We start from the raw sequence: 20,924 nt of genomic DNA, 5'->3' as shown, positions 1-20,924 counted from the left end.
GACAAGGAAGCCTGGCGTGCTGCAGTCCATGGGGTCGCAAAGAGTAAGACACAACTGAGCGACTAAACTGAACTGAGTAGAAACCCCAGCCCCTGGACCAGGCATTTTCCTTTCGTCCACCAGATCAACCTTCAACACAGCACTGAGTGAGAATCAGATGCTGTAGCTCATCCCCGTCTTACAGATAAGGAGACTGGGGAACAGAGAAGTGAAGTAAATGGGTGTGAACCTGGGTGATCTGGCTCTAGAGTCCACGTGTTTAATCATGAGGCTGTGTTCCCTCTCATGATTAAGGTTGCTTTCAAAATTAGACAAATTCGGGGGCTGAGGCTGTCCATATGAGCCCATTGCCAGGAGCCAGGACCACTTGCTGGGTAATGCTCAGACTGGCTGATTCATCATAGACTTGGGCAAGAGGCTGGGGCTCCAGGCCTGGGTGGTGTCATGCTGTGAGGCTGTGTTCATTGCATTATCCATTTAAATGGGGCCCACAGCAATTTATTTTTACCCTTTGCAAATAGATGGGGAGCCAACAGTGTCAGCTGTCATTTAAATTTGGATGGTTTGTGCTGTTTTAAACCCCCTTCTTAAGAAACACTTTGAAACAGTAGTTCTGAACATACAGAAATGCAGCAGATTTCTGTGTATTAATTTTGTAACCTGCAACTTTACCAAGTTCGTTTATGAGCTCTAGTTTTCTGGTAGCATCTTTAGGATTTTCTGTGTGTAGTATCGTGTCATCTGCAAACAGTGACAGTTTAACCTATTCTTTTCCAATTTGGATTCCTTTTATTTCTTCTCTGATTGCTGTAGCTAGGACTTCCGCAACTGTGTTTAAAAAAGTGGCGAGATGGACATCCTTGTCTTGTCCCTGATCTTAGAGGAAACACTTTCGGCTTTTCACCCCTGAATGTGGTGTCAGCTGTAGGTTTGTTATAAATGGCCTTATTGTGTTGCCATATTTTCCCTCTGTGCCCACCTCCTGGAGAGTTTTTTTATGATAAATGGGTGTTAAGTTTTGTCAGAAGCTTTTTCTGGATCTATTGAGACAATGGTATGGTTTTTGTTCTTCAGTTTGGTGATGTGGCGTATGACACAGATTAATTTGCGGATATTGGAAAAAATCCTTGCATCCCTGGGATAAATCCGAAAGGGACAAGTTTGGAGGAGAGAGGAGGAGGTGGAACATGGTAGGTCAGTTCCCCAGCTAATCAACAGCTGGAATTGGCAGGGAGAAGGTGAGAATACCTTCAGGTATCTGTGTAACTTAAAAAAAATCACTTACCCGCTTCTGTAGCACAGCCCCCAGTCTGAGAGGGGGCGCCTGTGGTTTGTGATCCCCTTCCCAATTAGGTCCCAGGACTCCAGGGTACGGTGGTGTGTGAGCCTGGTGGGCATCTTCCATGGAAGCCTTGGCCACACGTATTGATATTTCTTTCATCGGGTTACCTGCCACTTTAGCAGAAGCTGAGTCTCCGCACTGGGTCAGAGACCCTTAGAAACCCACGTGGTGTGTGAGGGTCGGCGGCTGTGACCCCAGCCTCATCTCTCCTGTCTCCCCTGGCCCTGCTTTCCAGGCCAGAGTTGCTGTCCAGGGCACAGCCTGTCTCTCGAGGGGACACTGCCTGCTGCCCCCACTGAGGCTTCTGGAGTCACCTCTCTGCCTTTTCTCAAGTCTGTCAGCTAAGGACAGAGCTCAGAATCGGGGATTAGTAATAGAATTCCGTGTGGGCATGTGTATCGGAATTCAGGGGGCGCATTCTCACTTACAAGGATGCACGGCCTTACAGGCGGCGAGCTTCCCTTGTGGGCAGGCCTCTCGTTACTTTTAAATGGGTGACTCATTCTTTTCTGGTCGCACTGGGTCCTCGTTGCTGTGCAGGCGTTCTCCAGTTGCAACGAGCAGTGGGCTGCTCTTCGTCGCGTTGCGTGGGCTTCTTGTTGTGCTTGCTTATCTTGTTGGAGACCACGGGCTGTAGGCTTGCAGACTTCAGTAGTTGCAGCACGTGGGCTCGGTACTTGAGGCTGGCGGGCTCCAGAGCACAGGCTCAGCAGCCTATGGCACACACAGGCTTAGTTGCTCCGCAGCATGTGAAATCTCCCCAGACCAGGGATCGAACCCTTGTCCTGTGCATTGGCAGGCAGATTCCTATCCACTGTACCACCAGGGAAGTCCATGACTCTTTTTAAATGGGCAGCTATGGATGAAAACAAAGCTTTACACCAGTGAGAAGCTGGGGTGTGGTTATATGAACACAGTATCATTCCTAAGACATGGGCTCCAGAGGCTGTTTGAAGTATTAACATTGGCTGTGGAACAAAATGAGAGAAAATATTTGCAAACTGTATATCTAATAAGGGACTTGTATCCAGAATATATCATATAAAAAAACTCTTACAACTCAGCAATTAAAAGGCAAATAGCCAAATCAAAATAGAGACACAGGATTTGAGTAGACAGTTTTCCAAAGAAGATATTCAAATAGCCAGTAAGTACATGAAAAGATATCCAACATCATTAGTCACCAGAGAAAATACAGATACTTGAATGGCTTCAATAAAAAAGTCATAATAACAAGCCTTGGTGAGGATATGGAGAAATTGGAACCCTCATACATTGTGGCCGGGAACATAAGACGATGCAGTTGCTTTGGAAAGCAGTTAAAAAGAGAGTAACCAGGTGACCTGGTAAGTTCATTTCTGGGTATACACCCCAGAGAACTGGAAACATAATTTCACACAAAAATTTATATGTGAATATTCTTAGCATTATTCACAGTAGCCATAAAGTGAATAAGCCAAAAGATAGCCCACCTGTCCGTCAGCACATGAGTGGATAAATACACAGTGGGACGTTAACTCGGCCATAAGAGGGGATGAAGTACTGATGCGTGCCACAACATGTGTCACGCTTGAAAGCACACTAAGTGAAACAGGCTAAGTGAAAGGCACTAATCACAAAAGACCACCTCATTTATGATCCCATTTCTACGAAGTGTCCAGAACAGGCAAATCCTTAGAGATAGGAAATAGATTGGTGGTAGCCTAGGGCTTAGGGATTGGGGGAAATCGAGAGTGATGCTCTAAGCATGGGGGTTGTTTATGGGATGAGGAAAATATTCTAAAATGGGTGTGGGGAGGGTTGCACCACCCTGCGTGTATACTGAAAGCCATTGAACTGTCCCCTTAAGTGAGTGCAGTGTGTGGTATGCAAGGAATATCTCAAAGAAAACAAAATTTTTTTTTCAACTCAACCTTGGGGGAACTGTGATGTGTGATCAAAGAGAGATTTCTGCTAAGTGAAATCCTTTTTTCCATTTGCAGCAGCACCAGCAGTAACTGGTATAATGTCAGCAAAGAAGATGGCAAGGTGGATTGTATAAACCTCACCAGGACAGAGTGTGACTTTACCGCAGACAGCCTCTCGGAGGGGTTCCCTTGGCATTTCAACATCTCTTTACGTGTTCAAGCTAAGCTGGGGGGCCTCATTTCTGCCTGGGCAACAGCACCTTGGTTTGAACACTATCGGAATGGTAAGGGGACTTGGGTACAAATTCCTTTAACGTTTGCACTTTGCTCTTTGCTAAGCGGTACTGACTCCATGCCCCTAAGTCCTGCCTCTCAGCCTACATAACCAGCACCCAGGTGGGTGTGATGGTCAAACCAGAGTACTGTCCACAGAGGCTGGGGCTAGGGGAGGGTGATTTGCTACACTAGGGAGTCACCAAACCACAGCCTGCAGGTCAAATCCAGCCACTGACCTGTGTTTGTAAATAAAGTTTTATCAGAACTGTGGTGTGTCTGCATATGCATACATAATGGAATATTACTCAGCCATAAAAAAGAAGGGAATAATGCCGTTTGCAGCAATGTGGGTAGACCTAGAGATTATCACACGAAATGAAGTAAGCCAGACAGCGAAAGATAGATAGTATATGATATTACTTACATGGGGAATTTAAAACTATAATACAAATTAACTTACTTATAAAACAGACTCGCAGACATCAAAAACAAATTTAAGGTTACCAAAGTAGAAAAGGGGAGAGTAAATTAGGAGTGTGGGATTAAGAGATGCACACTGCTATATACAAAACAGGTAAACAGCAGGGACCTACTCTGTAGCACAGGGGACTTAAAATAACCTGTAGTGGAAAAGAATCAGAAAGAATGTATATATGGGTTTCCCAGGTAGCGCTAGTGGTAAAGAACCCACCTGATACTGCAGGAGACGTAAGACACACAGGTTCGATCCCTGAGTTGGGAAGATCCCCTGGAGGAGGGCACAGCAACCCACTCCAGCATTCTTACTTGGAGAATCCCACAGACAGAGGAGCCTGGCGGGCTATGGTCCATGGGGTCACACAGAGTCGGACACGAATGAAATAATTTAGCACCATGCATGCAAAGGTATATATATATATATATATACACACAGCTGAATCTAACGCAGTATTGTAAATCAACTATTCTTCAATTTAGAAAGTTTTATCGGAACAGTTTCCCCATCTGTTGATGCACTGCCTATTGCTGCTTCCCTGCTGCAGCAGGCCAGCTAAGCAGTTATGCTGGGGCTGTCTGACTGGTCAGAGCCTCAATTCACCCTGGCACTTGACTGAGAAAGTTGGCCAACCTCTCTGCTGAGGGGGATACTACTAATAGTGTATTGGCTTCACTGGTCACTGTCACCTGGCACAACTTCTTTTATGTTCAGGAAAGATCTTAATTCAGCCTTGACCTGTCGCCCAGCAGATCTATGGAATGACTAAATGAACAGACGTTCTCTCGGATATTGAAAGGGGGCATCAGAGTCATCAAACACCAGTTCATAGATTTGTTCCTTTTGTTATTGTTCCATCACTAAGTCGTGTCCGACTCCCTGCAGCCCCATAAACCACAACACACCAGGCTTCCCTGTCCTTCACCATCTCCTGGAGCTTGCTCAAACTCATCTCTGTTGAGTCGGTGATGCCATCCGACCATCTCATCCTCTGTCGTCCCCTTCTCCTCCTGCCCTCAATCTTTCCAGCATCAGGGTCTTTTCCAATGAGTCGGCTCTTGGCATCAGGTTTAGCGACTCATTTTTTACATAGTCAGCTATGCCTGATGATTCTCCCTTGTCTACACAGATGCAAAGTATGGAACTTCTTGGGATCCTTATTCAAGCTCAACAGAAGCATAAGACAGTTGAGGAAATGTGATTGCTGTCGAGATATTTGATGACTTACTAAGCAATTGTTTTTCACATACTGTAGATGTTATAATGTTATTTTATTTTTTTAAAGGGAGGGGTCAGGTCTTTTCGAGATACATATCTTATAGATGCAGTGATGTAATGTCTGAGATTTGTCCCAAACCATCTGGAGAGTGGGAGGGTCAAGGTGGTCCTCACAAGGTGAAGGAGAAACAAAACTGGCCGGGCCTCGACGATCGATGTAAAATTGGGTGACGAGTACGTGCGCTTTGGCTACAGTCTTCTACTTGCTGGGTGTTTGAAATTTCCTGTAATAAGAAGCTAAGGGGGGAAAAAATCAGTGGTTTTTGCTAGCGGTTTGAGGATGGGACAAGAAGGCAGTGTGGTCCCTGCCGGCTGGTCATCTACTGTGGACCCATCCTTTGTCCTTGAATGGAGCGCCGCCAGATATCTGAACTGTGAAGCATCACCTCAGTGGGATGAGCAGAGGGCAATGTAACGGTGGCGACAGCAGCAGGACCTGTCGTGCTGTCACAGTCCCCGTCAGCCAGCTGCTGCTCTCTGTCTTCCCGGCCGGAGTCGGGCAGCTGTGTCATTGATTAAGTTCCTGGCAGAGTGTCACTTCGAGCCAGTGGTGTTTGCAGAGCCCGTTGCTGCTTTCAGCACTTGTGGTCAAGTCAGGATGGGTAAACAGAGTGACGATGCTTTACCGAGGGCTCGAGGGGAGAGGGGTTGGGACGGTGGCTGAAGGGGGCAGGCTTTAGCATCACGTAAACCTGGTTTCAAACCTCAACGCTGCCCCTAACTCGTTGTTACTCTGGGCAGGTCACATCCCTCTGGGCTTCCGTTGCCCGCTCTGAGAAATGGGCATGGCCTTCCACGGTTGTTACTTGCAGATCTGTGCGGACATGCATGTAAAATTCGTGTTGCCAGCTTTAGAGTGATCGCTCAGGCCGTGGACACCGCTGTCGGTAGTGACTGCATAGATCTATCAGGTCCTCCTTCTGGGCCTGGAGAGAAGGCAGACTGTCCACCCTGGAGAGACAGATTCATCACGTTGGTATCAGATTCCTGGTGGTGAAGGGATGTAGTCATCTGGTCACGCACACCCACTCCCTGGGGTGAGTCACAGAAAAGTCTAGAGAATCTGCTCAGCAGGGGAGGGGCCTGGCTCTGCACAAGGGCAGGCTGACCGGTGCTCTGGTGACTTTGTTGTCTAAAGGGCAGCTTGAAGATGTGCGTGCCAGTGTCCGTGAGCGGGTGTGGTGAGAGCTTTTTCTGTTCATTGTGGCCAGTCCGCAAACAACACTGGGGCTTGAGACGGGCCCTGCCCAACAGCATATCTGTCTGGATCTAGTTCCTTCACCAGGACAAAGGAGGTGAGAAGGCAAGAGTGCAGGCCCTGCGTGGACCAGTTACTTTCCCCCAGAGAGAAAGGTGGCCAGACCACCTGCCTAACCCTCCCCAGCCCGGGAGAGCCCAGGGTGGGGCGTGGAGGCGAGAGAGAAAGCCAGCCCCCTTCTCGTGAACAGGTGACAGTTCCCAGCGTGCGTGTCAAACACGCAGAAACAGACCCCTAAGAACTTGGAGCACACGACCTGTTCTTTGATCTGAGTTCCTCTGGTTAATTATACAGTTTGGATGCTTACTTAATAAATGCTATAGTCTTTCTTCTATCGTGTACCAGAATCACAGCACTTGGCTCTCCAGTGATATGTATTCCAGTGCATGAAAAGTCTCACCAAACAGATTTATGATAGTGTTGTTGTTTAGTCGCTCAGTCCTCAATCCCCTGGATGGTAGCCTGCCAGGCTCCTCTGTCCGTGGGTTTTTCCAGGCTGGGGTGGGTTGCCACCTCCTTCTCCAGGGCATCTTCCTGACCCACGGATCAAACCCACATCTCCTGCAAGTCTCCTACAATGCAGGCAGGCTCTTTACCCCCAGCCACTGGGGAAGCCCTTATGACAGCAGTGTTTCTCAGTTATTATGTTTAAGTGTCCTATTGGGAAAAGCTAAAAGAGAAATGTATTTAAAGGTTGGTAAACACCACTTTTATTTACATATAAAATATGTAACAAAAAGAAAATATATAGAGAAGGTAGGAGCTAACAAAATCTCTTCCCTCTCTTCATGGAAATTTGACCTTTGGTTAACCTTCCAGCTCTCTGGAAACCTGATAAAGCTGGCATATAAAACATGTTACTAGCGTAGCGTATGGCAGAAAGACCTCTGGTAAAGAATCCGCCTGCTAGCGCAGGAGACGCAGGAGACACAGGTTCATTCCCTGGTTGGGAAGATCCCCTGGAGCAGGAAATAGCAACCCACTCCAGTATATTCTTGCCTGGAGAATCCCATGGACAGAGGAGCCTGGTGGGCTACAGTCCTACAGTCCATGGGGTCTCAAAGAGTTGGCCACGAAAGCAACTCAGCACTGCACAGTATATATGTATACACATGTATGTACACACATGTGTCTACATAGATTGATGGATCTCGTTTGTACTTCTGTTTCAGTTACCATCGGGCCTCCAGAAAACATCCGGGTGACCCCAGAAGAAGGCTCCCTCATCATCAGCCTTTCTGCTCCCTTCAATGTCCGTGCCTCCGAGGCCTTTTTTGTGTATTATGTCTACTACTGGGAGGAGGCGGGAGGCACACAGGCAAGAGCATGTTCTTCTTTGTTTTTGATGTTCTTTTCTTTGGAGTTTCTGGGTAGCAAACGAAATGCCAAGGAGGGGATTTCCCTGGCCGTCCAGTGCTTGAGACTCTGAGCTCCCATTGCAGTTGGTGGGTTCAACCCATGGTCAGGGAACTAAGATCCCACAAGCTGCTCTGCTCAGCCAAAAGGAAACTAAAATGGCCAAGGACACCAGGGCATCCCAGTGCACCCTTAGAGCCAAGCCCCATCTGGAGGGCCCTCTCTGCCTCGCATCACACAGTCCCCGCGGTCTGGGTCTGGATTCAGCCGGCGCCCGGGGAGTCTTTGCCACACTCCAGCGTTTGGGAAGGTCTCATGGGCGTGTTTCAACTCCTGCAGTCTGCAAGGTTAAGCTGTGTGACATCTCTGATCTGCATAGTTTTCAAAGAAGGCGGTGCAAATCGGTGAAAAGTCTCAGTGAGGGCAAGAAGAGGGCGTGCTCCAAGGATAAGGGCCAGCAGGTTGGAGAAGGCTGGGCACATCCGGGGACTGCACACACCCAGATCCATCAGAAACGCGGGCCTGGGACTCCCCTGGCGGTCCAGTGGCTACGAATTCACCTTCCAATGCAGGGGACGCACGTTCAACCCCTGGTCGGGGAGCTAAGATTCCCACATGCCGCAGGGCAACCAAGCCCGTGCACCGCAACAAAGACCCAGCACAGCCAAAATAAAACTAAAATAATTAATTAAAAAAAGAGAAATGGGGCCACGTGAGGGGCTCGGGCAGGTTAAGGTTGACAAAGGAGGGGTCAGAGCAAAGAGGCCTGGTCAGCCCTGGTGAAGCACAAGGAAAAACTGATGGCCTTTAGTCATCTCCAGTGTCTGATCATCCCAGCTGCACTTTTTTCCCTATTTTCTGGGCATGCAGTGTGACAGCAGGTGAGACGGGGGGTGGGCCTTAGTTCCCCAGCCAGGGATCGAACCTGTGCACCCTGCCATGGAAGCCTAGAGTCATAACTGCTAGACTGGCAGGGAAGTCCCTTCAAGCTACATTTAATGATGTTTCACTACGTGTGTGAACCTCCTGATTTCCAAAGTTCAACATTACTCTAATTTTCATAAGAATTTTAAGAACTGTATGTTTATCTGGAGCTTTCTTTGTGTGTGGCACCGGGCCGGGCACTTTGGATGCATCATTTCCTTTAGCCTTCCCATCCACCAGTTTCACGGAGGGGGAAGAGCGAGTGTGCGGACTGCCCATGGTGAGCAGAGGAGACGCCTAGCCCCAGGGCCCATGCTGTTTTCCTCCCACGTTGCTGAAAGTGAAAGTCGCTCAGTGTGTCCATCTCTTTGCGACCCCGTGTACTATACAGTCCATGGAATTCTCCAGGACAGAATACTGGAGTGGGGAGCCTTTCCCTTCTCCAAGGCATCTTCCCAACCCAGGGGTCAAACCCTGGTCTCCTGCATTGCAGGCAGATTCCTTGCCAGCTAGGGAAGCCCCTGTTTCTTTACGTTGAGTGTAAAAACACCGAGGAAGGCAAAACTCACCGAAGGGCAGACTTTTACCAAATAGGGAAGAAAGAAATAATCATTTCCCAAAATCTGAGTTCAAAGGTCTGGTCAGCTGGAACAGAGGCGGTCTGGAAGAATCCGGGAGGGATTCCCCTTTCAACCAGAGCATCTGTGCTTTGGGCTTCCATGAGCAAAAGATTCTGCGGCTAAAGTGACTCTGAAAGCCACTGATATGGTCTCCATTCCAGCTGTGAGTCCATATGTCAAGGGTCCCCAAACCCAACCCCTAGATTTGCTCCAAGGATCCTCGGGGACTCAGTGTCCAGTTGTACTTAAGGCTGTGACTTATTACAGAGAAAAGACGCAGAACAGAGTCAGCAAAGGGAAGAGGCACAGGGGGCAGAGTCTGAAGGAATCCAGGCAGAAGCTTTCAGGAGTCTTCCGCTCGTCACACAGGCTACACTCAATTCCCCCGACAACAAGTGTGACCGAGTATGTGAAATCGCATCTCCCAGAGAAGCTCCTGAGAGCCTCAGTGCCCAGGGCTCGTACTGGGGGCTGGTCACACAGGCACCCTCGGCCCAGCAGAGACACCAGAGCTCCCGACTCCCAGAGGGAGAGCAGGCATTCAGCGTCAGAAGCATCATTTATATATTAAAACAGCCTTGTCACTTAGGGATCGGTGGGACGCTCCTCAAAGCCCGGTTCCCAGATGCCAGCCTTGGGTAGCCTTGCAAACAAGACCTTTCTAAGGACAGTAGTCTCAGGCCTGAACGGTAGCTCTTCTCTGTAGTCTGTGATTCTTCTGGAAAAGCCAACTGGCTGCTGAAATAAACTCAAAAAAGAATAGTGTTGGGACTCTCCTGGAGGTCCAGTGCTTAAGAATCTGCCTTCCAAGGCAGGGAACCTGGGCTTGGTCCCAGGTCAGGGAACTAAGATCCCACATGCTGAAGGGCAATGAAGCCTGTGTGCCACGAGGACAGAGCCCACGTGCTGAGCTGAGACCCGACACAGCCACATAAACAGGTAATTTTTTTAAGAAAAGCATATTATCCTTAAATTTACCTTTTTTAAAATAATTATTTATTTTAAAAAAATTTTTGGCTGTGCCACACAGCTTGCAGGAACTTAGTTCCTCGACCATGGATTGAACAGGCCATGACAGTGATAGCGCCAAGTCCTAAACCACTGGACTACCATGGAATTCCCTGAAATTGCTTTACGAGGCGTCATGAGTAAAAATGGTTTCTTCTCTGCCCTGGCAGTCATTGTTAAGCAGGAGGGGAAAAAGTTTTGAATCATCTATAATCCTACTGTTCAAATACAGTATGACCATTTGTATTTTTAAAAATGAGATCATGTCCTATATACTGTTGAATGATCTGCCTTTTTTTCAGTCAACGTATATAATAAGCCACTTTATCTCCACATTATGAAGCATGTGTTACACACCACCATTTTAGATGGTTGTAGCGTATTCTGTGTGTGTGTGTGTGTGTTCAGTCGTGTCCGACTCTTTGTGACCGCATGGACTGTAGCCCGCCAGGCTCCTCTGTCCATGGGATTCCCCAGGCAAGAATACTGGAGTGGATTGCTATTTCCTCCTCCAGGGGATCTTCCCGACCTAAGGATCGAACCTGCGTCTCCTGTGTCTCCTGCGTTCCTTACCACTAGCACCACCAGGGAAGCCCTAGTGTTTTCTACTGTATCTCCCAATACGAAAGCAGTCCTTTAGGAGAAATCCCGTATTGCCATAGTGCGTGGTGCCTTTTTCTCATTTCCCCGTAGAATAGTGACTGTCCAGAATGAGAGAGGGGCCATTGACTGAACATGCGGAGGTGACAAACTGGAGGGAGGTGACGGCAGGAGGGAGACAGTGGACAAGATCCTCTGAGAATCTGGGACCCAACTCTTCCCTGATGACATACACCTCTAAGAACATGTTCACCAAAACTATAAAGGGAATCAGCACAGTGAAGCGATAACCAGAAGCAGATTCGGAACCCAAGGAACATTCTTTCCTAGAATGCCCTTTTCCCTCTGTTCATCGACTAACTTGAAGCTGTACACGAGACTAACCATGAAATATACAATGTTCATTTCAAAGGAGAAAATTTCGTCCTGGAAAGCTAAATTCCAGCTCTGCACCCTCCATAGCTACAATGGGGCTTCAGATCTCACAGCCAATGGCATCAGCATGTTTCTCAACACTGCTCCCCAGTTTTCACACGTGAAATTTGCCGGCTGTAAGCATTATATGTATAAAATTGGTATTGTGTCTCTTTACAACCAGAATTGCCTTATTCTTTGGTTATTGTGTTCAATGTGAACTTGGGGAAACACTGGAGAAGATGGAAGGCCTTGACCACACCTGAGCGCGTAATTTTCATGTGCGATTGTTGATGCTTTTCACGCAGGTGACACGCCCTTTCAGGAGCAACTTCATCATATTGAATGATTTAAAACCCTTAAGAGTATACTGTTTTCAAGTCAAGGCAGAACTGTTTTTGACCAAAGAAAACATCTCTCGACCTGGACATTTAAGTAACATATCTTGCTCCGAAACAGCAGCAGATGGTAACGTATGCTTTCCTAAGTGCTTTCTTTCTGAGCTGGGAACAGAACACTCCTAAAATAGTGCAATCAGGAATTGCTTTTTCGGTGAAGGGTGGTGGTAAGTGTAGGGAGTCCAGGGAGGACGGGCTAAGACAGCAATTCACAGTAGATATAACGAGGCTGTGCTGGAATCTCCAGAACAAGAACTGCCAGACGGGTAACACCTGCTTTGTTTTAGGATTGCCTTTGTTGTTGCTGTTCAGTCACTCAGTCGTGTCCGGCTCTTTGCGACCACATGGACTGCAGCACGCCAGGCTTCCCTGTCCTTCACCAACTCCTGGAGCTTGCTAAAACTCATGTCCATTGAGTCAGTGATGCCATCCAACCATCTCATCCTCTGTTTCCCCCTTCTTCTCCTGCCCTCAGTCTTTCCCGGCATCAGGGTCTTTTCCAGTGAGTTGGCTCTTCACATCAGGTGGCCAAAATATTGGAGCTTCAGCCTCATCATCAGTCCTTCCAATGAATATTCAGGACTGATTTCCTTTAGGATGGACTGGTTTGATCTCCTTGCAGTCCAAGGGACTCTCAAGAGTTCAATAAAGCATACAGGGTTGGGTCATTTTCCTGGGACATCAAGTTTATTTATGCAGTGGTGGATGAGAAGTTACCTGATGTTTGTAACATGTGTGTGTCATCTTGTTCATTTTTTGGTTGTCTCTCTAGCCTCTGTCAAGCTTCAACAAGACACCCTGGCCGCTGCAACAACCTTTTTGGTGCTGTCAGTGGTGGTAGGGTCCTGTCTCTTCGTGGTTCTGAAGTACAGAGGCCTGGTTAAACACTGGTTTCACTCTCCGCCAAGCATTCCATCACAGATAGAAGAGGTATGTGTGTGCACATCCACAGGGGTGACTTGTCAGTCTTTCTTGGCCCCAGTAACACCTAAGAGTAGGATAGTGGACAGAGCCACAGACACAGAGGTTGGAGTTAAAAGTGGCACTTGGTTATTTGCACACTCATCTTCATGACAGCATTATTCACCATAGTGAAAGGCAGAAACTCCCCGAATGTCCATTGACAGGTGAATGGATGAATGAAACGTGGTGGGACTTCCTGGTGGTCCAGTGGTTGGGACTTGGCACTTCCACTGCCGTGGCCTTGGGGTTCACTCCCTGGTCAGGGAACTAAGATTCGTGCAAGCCTCATGATTCACAACCCCCCACCCAGAAAAGATGTGGTATACACATATGAATGGAATGTTAGCCTTAAGAAGGGACTTCTGAGACATGCTGCGATAGGGATGAACCTTGAGGACATTACGGTCAGGGAAATGCTAGTTACAAAATGACAAATGCTACACGATTGCACAGTTCGAGCGCTTCAGAGTAGTCACATTCACAGAACCACAGTGTAGAACAGAGGTTGCCCGGGTCTGGACGGGGGGAGGAAATGGGGAGTTCACGTTTAACGGGGACAGTTTCAGTTTTACTGTGAACAAAATGAAAAAAGTTCTAGAGACAGATGGTGATGGTTGCACAACAATCTAAGTAGACTTCACACCACTTAACTGCACACTTAGAAAGGGTCAAGACAGTACATTTTATGTCAGGTGTTTGCTGTTGTTTAGTCGCTCGGTCACATCCAACTCTTTGCGACCCCACGGACTGTAGCCCGCCAGACTCCTCTGTCCATGGGATTCTCCAGGCAAGAAGACTGGAGAGGGTTGCCATTTCCTCCTCCAGGGGATCTTCCCCACCCAGGGATCGAACCTGTGTCTCCTGCATTGGCAGGTGGATTCTTTACACTGAGCCACCAGAGAACCCCCTATGTTATATGTACTTTTCCACAATTAAAAATTTTTTTTTTTTTTAATGGCATGAGGTTGGCCAAAAGATGGCCTAATCTGGGCCCATCCAGGAGATTGGCCACAGTAGGTCCTACTGGAGACAACACATCAATCCCAGGCTTTTGGAGACTGCCCCCAGGGAGCCTGCCTGGAGCTCATGGACCAGTGGAGGCTGCAGTCAAGAGCATGTACTTTGGGTCAGACAGTGTGCATGCAGGAGGATTCTAGAGTAAACACACCCAGAGCCATGAGCTCAAAGCCTTGCATGCCTAGTGCACAGGCCATGTTGCTTTAAAGAATTTAAGAAAGAAAAGCGGAATGTGTGGCCCTTGTCGTTGAGTTGTTAAGTCACATCCAACCCTTTGCAGCCCCATGAACCGCAGTACACCAGGCTTCCTGTCCTTCACCATCTCCCGGAGTTTGCTCAAACTCATGTCCATTGAGTCGGTGATGCCATCCAACCAGCTTATCCTCTTACCCTCAGTCTTTACCAGCATCAGGATCTTTTCCAACAAGTCGACTCTGCATCAGGTGGTCAAAGTATTGTAGCTTCAGCTTCAGCACCAGTCCTTCCAACTTCCAATGTATATTCAGGGTTGATTTCCTTTAGGATTGGCTGATCTCCTTGCTGTCCAAGGGATTCTCAAAAGTTTTATCCAGCACTCCAGTTTGAAAGCATCAATTCTTTGGTGCTCAGACTTCTTTATAGCCCAGTGGGTCTTACAGAAAGTCTTGTTTTCCTGCCCAGCCACACCACAGCCCCCCTCCCCAAGGCTCCATGAGGCAGCCAGGTCCTCTGAGGACAGAGCCATTGGGACATTCTTGGGATCAGAAGCTAGCTGATAGAAGAATACTTAAAACTGTTTGCCTCTGGAGGTTTATCATTCTTCAGTAAAATCAGAATAAAAGTACTAGAAACAGAATCCCATGTTGTTATATCTTGTCTATAAAGACTAAATCTAGAAAGAGCTGTAGTCACTTGATTTCCTTCATATGTCATGAGCTGTTGAAAGGACACAGACATGAGAAATACACATTGAACTCCCTACTGGGACCTGCATACAGATGCTGTAGGATTCTGCTTCTGTGAAGACTCTAAGTAGAAAAATAGTCAAACTCATAGAAAAGCAGAGTAACACAGTGGTTACCAGGGGTGAGGGGAGAGGGGAGCGGGGCGTTGCTTTCAAATGGTAGGAAGTTTCAGTTATGTGAGATGAGTAAGTTCTGGTTTCTGCTGTGCAAGAGTGTGCTATAATTAGTACTGTGTTGTGCCCTTAAAGGGGCTTCCCAGGTGGCTCGGTGGTAAAGATTCCACCTACCAATGCTGGAGGCACAGGAGACTCGGGTTCAATCCCTGGATTGGGAAGATCCCCTGGAGAGGGGAATGGCAACCCACTCCAGTATTCCTGCCTGGGAAATCCCATGGACAGAGGAGTGTGGCGGGCAACCGTGAGGTTGCAGAGTTGGACACGACTGAGCGACTAAACACACACGTGCACTTCAAAATGTGTTAGAGTAGAGCTCAAGTTAGGTGTTCTTACCACAAAACTACAATAACGGCAACAACAACAGCAACCAATTTTCCTGGTTAATACTGTCACAGCAGAACAGCTGTCAGCTCAGAGTTTTACTTGCATTAATAATCTCCGTCTTGGGACTTCCCTGGCGGTCCAGTGGTGAAGCCTCTGCGCTTCCACTGCAGGGAGCACAGGTTCAGTTCCTGATCTGGGAACTAAGATCCCGCATGCCGTGAGATGAAGCCAGAAAACTAAAAAACAAAACCAACAAAACAGAAAACTCTCAGTACAACTAGCAGCAGGGCCCCAGTAAGTGAATTTACTGCTACTCGTTTCTTTGGGGCTTGAACCTAAAACACAGAGTCTTTCGATTCGCTTTCCTTCCTGGGAAAGTGTGAAAAGTCTATATCAAAGGTCACTGAAGTTACATGAGAAAATGACTCATGTTTCACTTGCATTTTTGAGGTTTCGCAAGAGCACATGACATGTTGCTGCTCCTCTGCTCACCAGCCAGCACTAAGCTGACTGCATTTTATTTGTGAGGTTCCGCAAGCACACATGCCACGTCGCTGCTCCTCTGCTCACCGGCCAGCTCTGGGCTGACTGCATTCCCAAGAGCCACACAGTCGTTTCTTGGTAACTTGATTGTGGCGGTGGTGGTTGTTGAGTCACTCATCAGTGTTTGACTTCCCTGCGGCCCCTGTGGACTGTAGCTCGCCAGGCTCCTCTGTCCATGGGATTTCCCAGGCAAGAATACCGGAGTGGGATGCCATGCCCTCCTGCAGGGAATCTTCCTGACCCAGGGGTCGAACCTGCGTCTCCTGCTTTGGCAGGTGGATTCTTTACTGCTGAGCCACCTGGGAAGCCCTTGGTAACTTGGTAATTGATGTCTAAGCCCAAAGCAGAGGCAGGAGAGACACAGCACGTTAAGGGTGTGCATCAGCACTTCGCCTCAAGGACCTGCACTTTGTCATCTGCCCATGGCTGCCTGCTGCAGATCCTCCGCACCCATGTGTGTGTGATATAAAGCAGAAACGCCTGGTGGGTGGGGTAGCTGAGAAACAAATGCCTGTGAACTTTCCCTCTTCACCCTCACCTTGTAGATGACCAGGAGGCTTCATTTCCTCCTTCCCTGAAAAGGTAGAATTCCAGAGACATTCCAGGGGAATAGCCCACAAGCCCTCATCCAGCCAGTGCAGCAAGTCAGAACTTCATTTCCCGAGTTACGCCCCTGACACACTTTCAGAGCATCCCCTTGGTTGGCCCTGAGGGAGAGGAGGGGTTTGCAGGTTTCTGAAGCTGTTTCGTTGGTGGACAGAAGTGGAAGTTACACCAAAATGATATAGGATTAGGCCAACTCAAACTGAAGTCAAAAGGTCTGGTATCTGGAACTTACAGACTAATTATAGTAATGGTTTTCAATTTTTCAAGTATTTAAAGGATCCGGCTCAGCCCATCTTAGACGCCCTGGACAAGGACAGCTCGCCAAAGGATGACGCCTGGGATTCCGTGTCTGTTGTGACGTCTCCAGAGAATGAGCAAGAAGGGAGTCCCCAAAGCACTTTGAACCAAAGCCCTGGTCTGAGCCACCAGCCCACAGAAGGAGTTGTCTGAGCCAAGGAAGCTGCAACGTGCCTGTCAGGACTGGATGGAGCCACTTGCTCCTTAGTCTCGTCACAAAAAGACCCCGGGGGTGCTTGGGAAGAAGTCAGTTTTGGGAGAGACAAACAAAAAAAATTTTTTAACCAGTGAAAGTCGTTCAGTCGTGTCCAACTCTGCAACCCCAGGGACTATTCAACCCATGGAATTCTCCAGGCCAGAATCCTGGAGTGGGTAGCCTTTCCCTTCCCCAGGGGATCTTCCCAACCCAGGGATCGAACCAGGGTCTCCCGCATTGCATGCAGATTCTTTCCCAGCTGAGCCACAAGGCCTAAATCTTGCAAGTTTCTAGACTGATTCTGCATACCAAAAAAAATTTTTTTTTTGCTTAAACACTAAAAAGGCATGTAATTATTTGTTAGCAAATGGGCTGTGACACCCCTGTGATATTTCAGATGTTGCCTGGGCTGGGTGGTCAGGAGACGGGGTCCTCTCCTTGGTTCTGCCAAGGACCTCGGGCCCTTTGGGCAGGTCACGGAACCTGTCCCAGACTCTCCCATCAAAGGACACTGAGTGGCCCTTGACATCCAGTCTCCTGGCTTAAAATGTGATTAATCCTGTAAATAGTTTTATAGTAATTTAAGGGACATTTTTCCCCCCCAAACTAGAAATAAAAGACTTTCACTAACTTTTTATCAGCCTGTGTAGGGACATGCCTGGTGACCCAGTGGCTAAGACGCCGTGCTTCCGGTGCTGGAGATGGCGGGTTTGACTCTGGTCGGGGAGCTGAGATCCCACATTGCTGCAGAGTGCGGCCAGAAACTGCAAATGAACGAACGGGCGTGTGAAAGTCTATGTGAAGGCCTCCTCTCCACCTTCTTTATTTTAGCCTCTTCTGCAGAGTTTCAGCTTTTTGCTATGACGCTATCTATGAGGCCCAGCAGACTCAGCCAGAGGCCACACAGCAAGAACTTGGACTGCTTGACAAGTTAGGCAGGGGGTTTTGCAGCAGCTGGGTCAGCACCACATTTGTACGTGATGTGTGGCGTACGTTGAGCAAGGCGTGTAAAGTGGATGAGCTCGTGGCCAACAGTGTATCCGCTGGGCTGCTGTTCTTCCCATGGGGCAAGTATTGATGGGCTAAAAATCCATTTACCTGATTCCTGAGGTTTAGGAAATGGATGCATCGCTTCACGCCTCCCCTCCAACACACAGAAAGTGACACGTTGCCGTAAGGTCTGCTTCAGAAAAAAACCCCCATGGGCAGCCTAACCTTGGCAGTGGGAAGTAGAGATGCTGATGGTAGGTCCCTGAAGTGCCTAGGACTGGTTGATGGAACCGCCTGCTATTACCTCTACTGAGGAATTGGCCCTTGGGCTGACTTTCTAACCAGCCATTGTGACCCCTGCCCTCCAGGGTGACAAGAGAGGAAAGGACACCCACCCCAGGGGAGTCCCCTTATGAGATGTCTACTTTATCAGTCAGGTTCACCTTGAGTTGGGACAGGGCTGGAGAAAGAGTTGTCATTCAGTTGTTCAGTCCTGCCCGACTCTGCGACCCCATGGACTGCAGCACACCAGGCTTCCCTGTCCGTCACCAACTCCCGGAGTTAGTAGAGGGCAACTGTAAAGACTGCCCTCAAACCATTCAGGAAATTGAGGATATGAGCGCTTCCTCTGCTGGTCTATACGATGCAGCTGGTTGAGGTGGGGAGGATGTGTGTACAGCAGGAAGAAAACCGGCTAAGTGAGTCCAGCAGGAAGGGGGACAGATACACTTAGGAATAAGCTCTTCTGTGCCACCCTCCATAAAAGGAAGTGCCAGCTAGTCAGGGGCAGGCAGGCTGGTCATGGGGACTAGATTCTGATGAGGCTGCACTGGGTCAAGGCAGAGAGTCCAATGTCCTGGGGCAGACTGGGTGGGGTTCAGGCCCGGAAATGCCCTTCTTAGTTGAAGGCGGCAGCTTCAGCGAGTGACAGACTCAGAGTTCAAGTGCAGGGCCGGCACTCTGACCAGGTGCCTCTCAGGGGCCAGGCTTGCGTAGGGAAGGGGCTACACTGACACCCAACTGGGTTCACCGAGGGCCTCTTGGGGCCTCCCCGCCCTTCCTCAGTAAGTGTGGGGCTGGCCTGTTATGCAGAAGGAGAGGACAGAAATTATTTAGGCCACTCCTTTCCCGGCAGCTCAGACAGTAAAGAATCTGCCTGCAGTGCAGGAGACCCGGAGTTCGATCCCTGGGTCAGGAAGATCCCCTGGAGAAGGGCATGGCAACCCACTCCAGGATTCTTGCCTGGAGAATCCCATGGACACAGGAGCCTGATGGACTACAGTCCATGGGGTCACAAGGGGTCAGACGCGACTGAGCACCCATGCATGCACGTCCACAGTGAAAGTGCAAGTCGCTCAGTTGTGTCCGACTCTTTGCGACCCTGTGGACTATACAGTCCGTGGAATTCTCCAGGCCAGAATCCTGGAGTGGGTAGCCTTTCCCTTCTCCAGGGCATCTTCCCAACCCAGGGAGTGAACCCAGGTCTCCCACATGGCAGGCAGATTCTTTACCAGCTGCGCCACCAGGGAAGCCCATAAGTAAACTGATACTGAGACCCAATGACGCTCATTCAATGTATGTGTAGTCTGTGGCTGCTTTTGTGCCGCAAGGCTGAACTGAATCGTTGCAAGAGCTTGTTTGCCTGTGAAGCCTAAAATATTCACCACCTGAACCCTTACAGAAAGAGTCTGATGACCTCTGATCTGTACAATGAAGTGTATGTTGTATAGGAGAAAACAGACTCACTCCCACTATTTAGGTTTATACAGTTACAGAAGGTCCCTACAAGACCCCACCCCATTTGATGCTGAGACTGTTTAATTCAAGGGTCATATATTACATGGGAGGAGGGGAATTTGATGCTTGCATGTATTCTATAAAGTACATTATGGAATATGTACTAGGAAAGGCTGGAGATCATTTAGGTGTAGGAAAATTAATGGAGAAACATAGGCCCTAGATCAGTGCTAGGTTACCCAGAGATGACGGGAGAGTTGCATCAAGGCCACTGCTACCTCATACATGACTGCTATGTGCATTAGACAAAGGCCCCATCCTTCAATACCCTTTGTTTTGTGCCGAGTTTTAAGTCAACATAGGATGTCCTGGGGCTTCATTGTGAATGGCGCCCCCTGGGGGTCCCACAGTGCTCAGCATACAGATTGCAGGTGGGGTGGGGGGGTAGGGGGATGTCGGGGGTTGGGGAGTGGGGGTTGGGGGTACAGCGCGGGGCCATGGGAGAGGAAGCAGCCCCTCCTGCTCTGGGTGGCACCAAGGCCAGCAGGATGAGGAGCTGATGGGCATGAGGGTGCAGAGGGGAGACCAGGTGGGGCGTGGGGGTGAGGGACAGGCAGAGAAGGGAGACTGTCTGCATCCGTAGGTCACCCGCTGATGTTCGCTCACTGGCTGCAAAAACCACAGCTACCGTCTCACTCAGAAACTGCCCGTGTGGAGAACAGCTCGGGTCCTAGCCTGTACTTGGGGCATCTGTCTTTGTTGACTTCAATTTCATTCACCATCATTTATCTCAGTTAATAGGATGTTTAAAAGTCTGCATAGCCACTAAGTTACACTGCTTTCGGGTACCGGAAAACAACTGTGTATCCCTAAGGGGCTCCAGGGCTCTCCAGAATAAAGGTGCTTTATGCCAGAAAGCCTGTGTTTTAGGCAAGAACCTCCTAAACCGTCCCTACTGTTTGGTGACAGTGTGAATCCACACAGGCATCTTCCCATGGAGCAGTCAGGCCTCCGGCTCCTTGGTGTGCTCACAGGCTCTCCGAAGAAGTGACAGCCCTCTGATGGGAACATGGTGGAAGTCACCTCGCCCTCCTTGCTTCCAGTCTGTAGTGACTGAGGATGGCCAGCTGCGTCAGGAGGGCGCCAACCCACAGGGCGCCGCACCCGGCCGGTGGAGGGAGCTGGTCGGTGCTGCTCACAGGCGCTCCAGGAAGACTGAGAAGGATGCCGCCTAAAATCTCATCCTGCTAACAGAATACAGGTAGGAGGGGCTTC

The 20,924-nt window shown here is 48.9% G+C and overlaps 1 protein-coding gene across 1 annotated transcript in view; it reads left to right on the top strand.

Annotated features, from left to right (window-relative positions):
* The window catches only part of IFNGR2 (interferon gamma receptor 2), a 33,920-nt gene extending 16,363 nt beyond the window's left edge, over positions 1-17,557 (top strand). Inside the window, exons 3-7 of the mRNA XM_055421243.2 lie at positions 3,325-3,533; positions 7,709-7,854; positions 11,767-11,926; positions 12,629-12,786; positions 16,697-17,557. Coding sequence (XP_055277218.1) covers positions 3,325-3,533; positions 7,709-7,854; positions 11,767-11,926; positions 12,629-12,786; positions 16,697-16,879 — 856 coding nt within the window. The 3' untranslated portion in view covers positions 16,880-17,557. The remainder of the gene's footprint in view (positions 1-3,324; positions 3,534-7,708; positions 7,855-11,766; positions 11,927-12,628; positions 12,787-16,696) is intronic.
* Positions 17,558-20,924: the final 3,367 nt, after the last annotated feature.

Source organism: Moschus berezovskii, chromosome 1 (genome assembly GCF_049115385.1).
Source record: "Moschus berezovskii isolate FMDL1 chromosome 1, NW_MosBer_1.0, whole genome shotgun sequence".
NCBI lineage: Eukaryota > Metazoa > Chordata > Mammalia > Artiodactyla > Moschidae > Moschus > Moschus berezovskii.
The sequence above is the reverse complement of the archived record's forward strand: the minus strand, read 5'-3'. Positions and strand labels throughout refer to the sequence as shown.